This window comes from Oryx dammah, unplaced genomic scaffold, assembly GCF_014754425.2.
Source record: "Oryx dammah isolate SB20612 unplaced genomic scaffold, SCBI_Odam_1.1 HiC_scaffold_18, whole genome shotgun sequence".
Taxonomy (NCBI): Eukaryota; Metazoa; Chordata; class Mammalia; order Artiodactyla; family Bovidae; genus Oryx; species Oryx dammah.
In genome coordinates, this window is record NW_024070202.1 from 83,021,855 (window position 1) to 83,033,765 (window position 11,911).

The 11,911-nt window shown below is 37.5% G+C and overlaps 1 protein-coding gene across 1 annotated transcript; it reads left to right on the forward strand.

Annotated features, from left to right (window-relative positions):
• Positions 1–14: 14 nt before the first annotated feature.
• Positions 15–11,282, forward strand: LSM8 (LSM8 homolog, U6 small nuclear RNA associated). The gene is made up of 4 exons (XM_040259507.1): positions 15–195; positions 1,369–1,409; positions 5,062–5,189; positions 7,773–11,282. The coding sequence occupies exons 1-4, from the start codon at positions 165–167 to the stop codon at positions 7,861–7,863; spliced, it is 291 nt and encodes a 96-aa protein (XP_040115441.1). The 5' UTR covers positions 15–164; the 3' UTR covers positions 7,864–11,282.
• The last annotated feature ends 629 nt before the right edge of the window (positions 11,283–11,911 follow it).

The following is an 11,911-nucleotide window of genomic DNA, read 5'->3' on the forward strand; positions in this document are numbered from 1 at the left end:
CTGGCCGGTTTCTTTCAGTCTCTGATTCGTGGAGGCCGCCCTGCGGTAGTTCTCGCGGTATTTGCTGCCGCCAGTCGGCGAGAGAGGCTGCTGTTCCCTGGCGGTCCTTTCTAGCTCATCTGGTCGCCGGGGCTGTTGTGTTCCCAGTTGCCAGGTCGCGTATCATGACTTCCGCCTTGGAGAACTACATCAACCGTATCCTCAGTCGGCTGTCGAGGGCATTAGCCAAGGCCTTGGTGAGGCCCACGTCTGGCCCCGGAGTGGACCAGTGCTGGAAAGGCCAGGGGTCGGGATCGGCGGGCGGTTGGGGCACCGAGCCACTGACGGGCTTGGGGCCCGGGGTGGGGATACAGAGGTTAAGGATCTGGGACCCATCAGGCTCACCCCTGGGACTGGAACCCGCAGCTCCTGCTGGTCCAAGGCGTCTTAACTTGATGGAAAAGCCGAGCAAAACCGACAAGATTATTCCGAACTTTTCCGTGTCTCTATAGAAATCAGTTATTGATTCACCCTTTCCATTTCCTTCGGGCCTGTACGTTCACGTTTGGGAATAAGATAACAGTTTTACCAGCTGCGACGGTGGACTCGTAAATCTATGTGTTTGTTTTATTCATAGGCTTTGCTCAGTCTTCAGGGATAGCAAAAACTTTACAGATGATGTAAAAATTGAATATCTGCCCCTTTACCAGTTGAAGTCTCAACTTTATTGTTGATGGAATTAAAATAATGCTTGCTGTTGTAATAGATCGGCTTGTGGGGCAAATAGCTTTAAAAAGCTCCTGTAATAGTACTCTATGCACCATTTTAAAGTCTCGGGACAGAAACATTACGTTGTGCTCTCATGTACAAATTTGGGACAAAAGTGGAATGCTAAAGGTTTTTCTTTTTAAATGATGCAAGCATATTTGTACTTATGACATTGATTATAGTTTCTTTTGAATTCCAGAAGGTAGGTCCTAGAAGACAGTGTCTCAACGTATTAAATCATTTGACATTGAATAGCACTGATCCAATTTTCGTTTCAGAGATGAAGAAACAGGTTTTAAAAAAGGAAAAATATCTTGCTCAATTTTCATATTTGCAATATTCCTCCATTAAAAATGAGTACCAAACATCCCAGCTTGTTTTAAGATGGAATACACTGATCTCATAAAAAGGACATTCTTTTTCTATTTTTCCTTTTTTAGATTGTGTAGTTGTCACAGAGAATTAAGAACATACAGTTTTATGTTGTAAATGTGGCTGTGTTAAATAGTAGTATCTTAATTCTGTCACCTTTTTTCCTAGTAATTTAAGCCATTTCCTTACCAGATTTTAAGTTTTCAGTTTGCATTCCCTTAGAAATGCTTTCCTTGATTCAGTTATCAGGAACTGTTGCTGTCATTACTTCTGATGGGAGAATGATTGTGGTAAGTATTTGGCGTATTCATTCTCTGCTTGCTTTTAGGCTTTTCTGCCTGCGATGCTCAGTTGTCCCATACTCTTTGTGACCTCCTGAAGTGTAGCCTGCCAGGCTCCTCTGTCCATGAACTTTTCCAGGCAAGAATACTGGAGTGGGTTGCCATTTCCTGCTCCAGAGGATTGTCCCAACTCCGAGATCAAACCTGGATCTCCTGTGTCTCTTGCATTGGCAGGTGGATTCTTTACTGTGGTGCCACTTGTGAAGCCCACTCTTGTAGGCTTACTGGTTGTAAATTTTTATGTACAACCTCTGATCTCCAGTGCCTAGGCACCAGAGTACACCTGCATTGCAGTTTTCTTATGATTCAACTCTTTATCTCTTTAATAAATAGCTGCCAATCCTTTTTTTTCTTTTTTTCCATTAATAAACATTGACTGTAAGTTACATACAAGGCTTCTTCTACAAGCTTGGATGAATAACAGGATCTGCCCTTAGAGAACTTCTGGTCTAGTCTGCAGATATCTGTCTATATTTTTTGTTTATCTTCCTTCATCTTTTATTTCCTTCCTCATTTAGTGCTCTGACATCTACTGCATGAATCATACAGGTTTTTTTTTTTTTTTTAATTGTGTGTGTGTGTGCTTCTTGGAAACTTTTAAAAAAAGATTTAGGTACTACCTCTATATAATGAACATTTAAGACATGTACAGTGTTAATCTTCAGATATTCTTTGGTTGTAGAATCTTGTGCTTCTGTAGAATAAATTATGATGACTATCTAAGTTTATTTCATCTCATTTTTCCTTTTATCACTGTAGCCCATTTTAATTCCAGAAAAGTCTTGGATTCTCTCCTTGATCTGAGGAATTTATTCCATGATTTTTGGTGGCTTAATTTCATTTATAATTCATGATTGTTAACTTTCAAAAAAGTTTTAAGGCTGCTAAACTTTATTGTCTTATATAATTCATAGAATTTGTTCTTCTATCTTCCCACTCTGCAATAGATGTTTTTGTTTTCTTTTTAATCCTTGGGATTTTTCTCAGTGGGTCCTTGAGTGGCAATTACCAAGTGTCAGACTTTGCCATTTATTAAACATATGTCATGGGCCAGGCATGTCACGTGTGTTATATCACTTAATCCTAGTACAGCTCTGTGAAGAACTAGCCCTGCATGCTAAGCTAAGAACCTGGATCAGAAAAAGTCACTTTCCCAGAATCATATGAATGTATGTGGCAGAACCAAACTGGGATTTAAACTGGATTTGACTCCAAAGCCTAAGGCCAGTGGCCTTGCTTCCTTCTTAATCAAGAGAGCAGTCATGGTTTTAATTTTTTTAAGGTACTTCACATTGTATTTTGTCAAATTAAGAGAGTCTGAAATATTTTAATCTCATCTTAACTTTGAGAAGCCTATCGCTATTAAGAAATATTTGCAAATAGTTTTTTAGTTTGTGGAAGCCTTGGGTTTAAAATTTTTTTTAACGGGATAGATGATAAATTGGAAACTTGTTTTAACTTTATAGAAGGAAAGCCATTTAAAAAGAAGGTTTTGAGAACTGAAGTTCAGCAGTTCTGTATTCCTTTGACACATAGTGCACTTGATAGAATTTGTTGAGTCGCTAAGTGATGTCCTACTCTTTGTGACCCCATGGATGGTAGCCCACCAGGTTCCTCTGTCCGTGGGATTTCCCAGGCAAGAATACTGGAGTGGGTTGCCATTTCCTTCTCCAGGGGATCTTCCTAACCCAGGAATTGAACCCACATATACTGCATTGGAGGGAGAAGGCAATGGTAACCCACTTCAGTACTCTTGCCTGGAAAATCCCATGGGCGGAGGAGCCTGGTAGGCTACAGTCCGTGGGGTTGCGAAGAGTCGGACATGACTGAGCGACTTCCCTTTCACTTTTCACTTTCGTGCATTAGAGAAGGAAATGGCAACCCACTCCAGGGTTCTTGCCTGGAGAATCCCAGGGACAGGGGAGCCTGGTGGGCTGCCATCTCTGGGGTTGCACAGAGTTGGACACGACTGAAGCGACTAAGCAGCAGCAGCAGCAGCATACTGCATTGGCAGGCAGATTCTTCGATGCTGAGCCACCAGGATAGCCCACTTGATAGAAGGTGTGTGTCTACTCAGTTGTGTCCAATTCTTTGCAACCCCATGGATTGTAGTCTCCCTAACTCCTTTGGCCATTGAAACTTGATAAAATAGTTACTTGTAAGATGAAGCCAAGAAGCTGTGTATGAGTCTGGTAACAACTATTTGCTAACTAGTTTAGTATAGTAAATACTCCACATTTTGCTTCTTTTCCAAATTTTAAGTTAACATTTTCTCTTTATCTTGGTCTAATTTTACATATTTTGAGTTTTAAAACATGAAACTTTAATAAGAGATTTAACCAACCAAAGCCATCAGTATAAGTTGATGTTCTTCAGAAACTGAAATAGCATCTGAGATACTGTGTTGAAATATGCCCATGTCTTCCTTTATTAGGAGCCATGATTCTTCTGTAAAACTCTGAATATTTCTTTCAAGTTCTAGAACTTTCCAGTTGTTGTGATCATATTTGTGTCTACTGTTACTGAGTTATTAGGGGGATTAAATAAGTAAATCCATATGCAGCCCGTAGAACACTTTGGCAAGTACTAAGTACTCATCTAGCCTTAGCTATTACTACTACCAGTTGAAGTTTGTGTATATTTAAGGGATTGAGTTGAATCTCTGAAAAGTGGTAAATTATATTTGTTTGTTCATAGTAGTGTAACATAGAAGTTCAGTGGTCTGGCTTTGAAGCTAGCCTTTCATGGTTTGGATTCTAGCTCTGCTAATTTCCAGCCATGAAACCGTGCGAGATTACTTCTCTGTGCCTCAATTTTTCTTCTCTGAAGTGGGAATACATATAATATCTACTACATAGGGTAGAGATTGGTTGAGATAATGTGTAGCATGTTTACTGGCATGTAACATTCTGAAGGAGATCTGCCCTGGGATTTCTTTGGAAAGAATGATGCTGAAGCTGAAACTCCAGTACTTTGGCCATCTCATGCGAAGAGTTGACTCATTGGAAAGACTCTGATGCTGGGAGGGATTGGGGGCAGGAGGAGAAGGGGACAGCCGAGGATGAGATGGCTGGGTGGCATCACTGACTCGATAGACATGAGTCTGAGTGAACTCCAGGAGTTGGTGATGAACAGGGAGGCCTGGCATGCTGCGATTCATGGGGTCGCAAAGAGTCGGACACGACTGAGCGATTGAACTGAACTGAACTGAACGTGTATGATACTGTTACATTACTATAGCTGCTGTGTATAGGAGTATTTCCATTAAGTTTTCCTTGTTTTAGTTTGTATCGTTAGAATATTCACTTCTGGACAGCCTGAAGTTTTATGCTGTGTCCTTGGATGTAAACTAGTACATGGGGTCCTTTGTAATTCTCAACAGCTCTGTGCACTAGCAGAAGCTTGGTGCCCCCCTCCCCCTTAAAAAACAAGAGGTAAGTTTTGTGCCAAGAGTACTCTTGGTCATAAAGAGATATTTTATAGTAAACTTGTATGTATATTTAAAATAGGTCCTATTGGAATACCTGGCAGCTAAAATGGTGTGGTTGAATTTACACATTCAGATAATTTGTCTTTTTTCTCTTGACTATTTTCTTTACAGGGAACACTGAAAGGTTTTGACCAGACCATTAATTTGATACTGGATGAAAGCCATGAACGAGTGTTCAGCTCTTCACAGGGTGTAGAACAAGTGGTACTAGGGTTATACATCGTAAGAGGTGACAATGTGTAAGTAAAATGTCTTTTTTTAGGCAAGTAGCTCAGACTGTAAAAGCATTCACCTGCAATGCAGGAGACCTGGGTTCAATCCCTGGGTCAGGAAGATCCCCTGGAGAAGGAAATGGGAACCCACTCCATGGGTATTCTTGCCTGGAGAATTCCAAGGATAGAGGAGCCTGGTTGGCTGCAGCCCATGGGGTCACAAAGAACTGGACACGGCTGAGTGACTAACACACAGCAATATACAATAGGTACACTGCTTTGCTGTATGGAGAAGAGGTTTCTATCTACTGAGATTTGTCCATATTTTTAATAGTTAAATAGCCTGAATAGGGTCCAGAAAGAACCCTGCCTTAACACTGGATACTTCACTGGAGGAGGTTCTTAAAATGTTCTTCCAAAATATCCCTAATTTCAGAGGAACATAAATACACCTCTGGGCTAGAGTTTGACAATGTTTTTGAAATCTCTTGTATGAACAGTTTTAAATAATGCTTTATAATATAGCTGAATTTATCCATTTTTTCTTTTAATTTTTAGTATAATTGGCACACTTAAGCTGTCCCATGTTTATATCGTGGCCTCAGTTAACTTGTGACACTGATATGACAGTTTGAGAAGATACATTTTAGTGGTAACAGTATAAGAAAAGTGCAACATTGTAGAGCAATACTGTCCAGTACAGTTTTAGGGGATGATGGAATGTTACATATCTGTTGTATATCTGCATTGTCCACTGTAGTAGGTACTAACCAAGTGTGTGGCCACTGGGTACTTGAAAAGTAGCTGGTGTGACTGAAGAAATGAATTTTAGATTTTACTTAATTGTACTTAATTTTAATAGTCACATGTAGCTAGAAGCTGCTGTATTAGTGCAGTTATAGAGACTGGAATATTGTTGAATCACTTTACTAGTGAGCACTGTTTAAAATTAAAAGATAGCTGGAAGGCAGTGAAAGCTACATAGCATCTCAGATTACTTTATTGATAGAATATGGAAGAAAATCACCTTTAGATGGTTAAACTATTTGATCTTTAATCAAAACCAGAGGTTTATAAAATATCCTACAGAGATAATATTTAGGTGAACTGAGCTGTAAAGAATGGCAGGTAGAGCCCAGGTCTCCTGACTCGAATACACTGATTATATTGGGACTCTGCATAATAATTGATGTTTAAGACGATTTCTCCTACTTTAATTTAAAAAAATTTTCTCTTTTTTTGAACTTCATTTTAAAAACATTTAAAACATTGCTGTAGACCCAGTGATATGCTGGAGCCATCTTATACTGCTCACCAAAGCAGATTTTTATATTTGGGGAAATTTTGCAAGCTGATTGATTGACGTCTTGTTGATAACTTAAAATTGGCTGTAGTAGGATTATTTTTCACTATGGATCTCAGTCAACACTGCGAATCATCCTACCCCTTTTCCTTGGAGAACTGGTTTTAAAACATTTTTCATCACTCTACTCTCCATAAGGATTTTAAATGACACTAGATTTTTAAAGATGGAACTGAGGTCTTGATTTGTTTCATATTGAGGAAGCTGAACATATTCTTCTACAGTTTGGCATTTTTCATTTATTAAAGAACTGAAGACTTTATATAGTTTAAAGGAAAATCAGGCAAATTCTGTGTAACATATTTATTGGTAGGATTTGCTTTCAGTAAAGCCAGACAAATTTGAACAACCGGTCTCTTATGGAATAATGTTTCAAACATGTCCCCTGGTCTGAAATGTAACAGTACCTATATCCAGCTAGAGATACTGGTTACCTAGCATGGCATTAATGAAATTAATGTTATATGTATTATGTTAGTGTTGAATCAAGGAAAAAATTTGCTGACTTTTAACCCTAGTCAGTCACAAGTCATTCACATCAAAAATCATTTGTTAGATACCTAAATATCTGTTTTGTCATCTTTATGTGGAAGAATTGCACTTCTTTTTGTTGTTGGGTTTACACTGAGTAAATTGAGAAACCATGAAAAGGAAACTAACATATTATATTGATGGATTTAGTTCATTGAACTTACTCAAATAATAGACACTTTTATTTGCTTGTTTAGTAGTGATTTTTTGATTCTCCCCCAACCCCACTGCACCTCGCCCATTCCCAGAATAGTCCTTCAGTTCAGTTCAGTCGCTCAGTTGTGTCTGACTCTTTGCGACCACATGAATGCAGCATGCCAGGCTTCCCTGTCCATCACCAACTCCTGGAGCCTGCTCAAACTCATGTCCATCGAGTCGGTGATGCCATCTAGCCATCTCATCCTCTGTCATCCCCTTCTCCAATAGTCCTTGGATTCAGTGAAAATCAGGATTGAAACTCTGGGGTTTTATACCATTATCTATTCCATATGTGTTTTTTTTTTTCCTTTAAAGACTTGTGGCTTTGCTTTAAAGACTAGTCACACTGTATGCAGTTCATCCTTTAATCTTTGTTCCTGTAACAGTGTTGCCTTCAATTTGAGTTTTGCGGCTTAAATATGAAAATGTTTTTCACTTAACTAGTAGTTCTCTTTATTATCTCCTCTCAGTTTTAGTCAGAAATGAGATTGTTCTGATTTTTTTTTTTTCCTTAACAGTGCAGTCATTGGAGAAATTGATGAAGAGACAGATTCTGCACTTGATTTGGGGAATATTCGAGCAGAACCTTTGAACTCTGTAGCACACTGAAGAAAAATTACATATATCAGACAGCTGTAAATCTTTGTACAGAAACATTATTCTGAGACTGATGGTCAGAATTTTTAGGAATGTGTAATTGTGGATTTTGACTCCATGTTGCTTCATTGTAATATGATATGTAAATTAAAATATTTTTACATTTTCTTGAAAAAAACTTTTTTTTGGCCTAAATAATACACTTGGTAGCTTGGTTTTATTTTTCTATTAAATATTAATAGTAAAGAAATTAATGATTATTTTGAGAACTTTTAGAAAAGATATTCTACTATTTTAATATTTATGGAAAATTAGTTGAAGAGAGAAACCCATGTACTATATAAATTAAACCTACAAATCAATAGTGCAGGATACATGTTTTTTTCCCCTGATTTTTTAAGTCATGGTAAGGTAAATCTTGTCTTGTGCAGCTGTCTGAACCATCCCCATTTATCACACTGCCCTGCTGGTTGCTCTGTAGCACTTTAGAAATGTGGGTAAAAGTGTATTTGGTTGAGAAAAGGAAAAATGCTAACACAGTTGTGTATATTACCTGACAAAAACTTATTCCATATAGTCTTAAAACCATCTTACCTTTTAAGAATTGGGGAATTTCTAGTATTAAAGGAATTTTTTTTGTTTTTTATAAATGCTAGTAAATATATTTGGAGGCAGTGCTTGCTATTACTGTCAACAGCTTTTTTCATGACTCCCTAGTTCCATAAACCTATTTAAAAAAGATGTAAACATGTTTTCTCCAAGGTTGTCAGGCCTATTCTTTGGTTGATTCTTGGAGTGAGTCAGTTAAATAGATAAATGTTCCTTCTTTGCTCAACTGGTTGTGTATACTTTTTAAAGGATCCCTAGAAACAGAGCTATAAGCAGTGTTTAGATACCCAAGCTAGTCTGCAAAAATTCTCAAGTCATATGTAGGCCAAAGTGCATAACTTTGTGGTAAGAATAGAAAAATACTTATTTTCTTGTAATTCAAAATTTCAGTAGTTTCTTTTTAATGAAAGTATTTAAAGTAGAAGTTGCCAAGCCTTTTTTGTTAAGATGCAGGTAATATTTTAAGCTTTGAGGGCCATATGGTCTATGTCACAGTTGTGTAAGTCTGTTCTAGCATGAAGATAGCCAAAGATAATACATAATAGATGATAGTTGTAGCTGTGTTCCAGTGTTCCAGTAGAACTTTATTTACAATAACAGGTGGCAAGCTGGATTTGGCCTGTAGGCCACAGTTGTTGACCCTTGGCTCAAAATGAAAAATACAAGCTCAGTAGGAAGAGATGATGACTGATTTGTATAAATTCTGGAAAGGGTTTCTGGAATGGATCCTTTCAGAGTTCACAGGTGGATTTTGTTGTATTTTTTTTGTAATATTGAAATCCCTAGTTACTAAAAATGGTAGTTATTTTGGTTCACAAATAAAGCATTTTCCAGAGGAAAATATCTTCACATTTTCACAAAACCAAGACCTGTAAGGAGAGAACTGTTAGATAGTTTTCTCCCTTGGTCATGAAGCACCAATACCCAGAATAACTTGGTTGATGTTCTGATGTTCAGGGCTGTCTCTGGGAGGATTAGAGGAAGGTTAGCCAGTATTGGCTATCCATAGATATTTGGCTTTTGTAGTATAAGGTTATATAATCAATTTAGTTATAAAAGAAAACAATGCAAAGTGGGTAAAGCAAATAGGCCATTTTAATTAGGGATTGTAAACCGTATGTTCTGTTTAAATAAATAATGTATTTTAAATTGATCAACTAATTCCAAAAGGAAGGAATACAGCTCATTCAATTGCTAAGTAAAATGTATTCTTAGTATAAATGATGTCCAGAATCGGATGCTTTCTCCACATACTTGACCTAACACAATTAACACACATACCATAATCCCTCTCCCTCATAGTAACCATTTTCCTCTCTATGATGTGTCCTGGGAGCAGCAGGGGTTAAGATGGTTATATAGCATCACCAACTCAGCCTGAATTTGAGCAAACTCTGGGAGACAGTGAAGGATAGAGGAGTCTAGTGTGCTGCAGTCTATGGGATCACAAAGAGTCGGACACAGCGACTGAACAACAACAACCTTTTGAAATCTAAAATGCCCCATAAGGATGTATTTTCCTAATTGATGCCAGAATAATTGAATGTCTTTATTAATGGTTGGTTGGGGAAGGTAATGCTCAGCAAATTCAAGTTTGATTTCATATTGCATGAACATTGTAAGGGAGCCACAATTATGAATGCCAACTTGATTAATATGCAGTGTCAAGTCTTATATTCTTAAATAAGACTTTATCAGTCAGTTCAGTTCAGTCGCTCAGTCATGTCCGACTCTTTGCGACCCCATGAATTGCAGCATGCCAGGCCTCCCTGTCCATCACCAACTCCCGGAGTTCACTCAGACTGGCGTCCATCGAGTCAGTGATGCCATCCAGCCATCAAAGGCTCAAATCAATTTAACCTGCAGTTATCTCTGTGCTTTGTGACTTAGACTAAGCTGAGCTTAATGAAACAAGGAAATTCTAGGCAAGCTATTTTCACTGAAGTTTTTTGTAAAGGGCAATTAACTGCAAAAATAATTTGTTAACTGAAAAGATACCAACAGTTTAGAGCATAAAGGTAATCTTTTATTGCTTTACTTAAAACATGTGTTTAGCACCTTTATAAAATTCTGGATTTTTAATGTGAAGTAGAAGTATGACAAAAACAACTTCTAAGTAGTATTTGTTACACAAATGTAGGCTGTCCATGTCAATATTTTCCTCAGATGTGTAACACGGAAGGTTTACCATGTAGATGAGAGAGTATACTGTCCCTTTATAATGTTAACGTACTTATAGTCACAGTTAAGCAATCCTTAACTGGCAATGTAGTGTATTCTGGGCCTTTACTTTTGAAATTAGTAGGGAGCATTTACTGAGTACGTAGCATGGACTAGGCATGATACCACGTGCTTATATTACGGATCATTTTACATGTGGGGAAACAGACTAAACAGGGTTAAGTGTGTGAAGTCATACTTGTAATAGGCTTTTAATTGAAGCAGATTTTTTGTATTCCTTATATAGCCTCTCAGCAGCAAGTATAATCTCAAAATCTCTGCTGTCTAGTATCTCTCAGAAACGTGGAGGAAACAGAACTAAGGCAGTTCTCAAGGCTGAGTGTGGACCATTTTCATTTGGTTACCTGAGATGCCTTAAGTACTCTCGGACCCTACTCTCACTGATTGTGGTTCAGTAGATCTGAAATGGGGCAAAAAGGAATACTTACTAAAAAGCTAAATCATGAAATTGTGGTGGAATTAAAAGACCTAGTCCTTGTCATATGCCAGATGAATCCCCAGTTATACCTCAGAACCCTTACCTTGAAGACAATGATAATACCTATCTTCCAGGATTGTGACAAGTGAAATTAGACTGCATTTAAAACACTTGGTATGATTGGCCAGCTATAACAGTACACAACTATTCTAGGTATCCAAAGACCAATGTGGAAAAGATAAACATGGGTCACATTACCTTAGTTTTTCAGAGTCCCACTGGCTATCATATCTCTATAAGAGTTCTCAGTATATAAATTATGAGGATTTCAGGTTAAGTCATAATAAATAATGTATAATAAATTTACATTATTTTAACAAATATACAGGAAGATTGATTTGTTTTATGAGGAGTCCTATGCCAAAGGGCAAAGAAAACCTTTTCCATTTAATTGCATTTTTTGTTAGTTTTTCAAACCATTTAAAAAGCTATCCATCGATCTTTTATTATAGAATGTTGTAGCGTGACTTAACAGCCTTGAAATTTTAACATAGAGGTTAAAGTAAGACAATATAGACATTAATCCCAAAGTAGAAGCATATGAAAATACAGAACACAATTTTAAATGTATATTGAGGTAAGAAAGAGACTTTTTAAATACTCCAATATTAGAGCAATATCAGTACACCTAAAAGGCACAAGAATTATTTGTTGAGTGAATAAGTTAGTGAATGAAAATGATATTTTTCTTAGGAAAGGATTTTTGAAAAACCACAGAAATTAACTCTATAG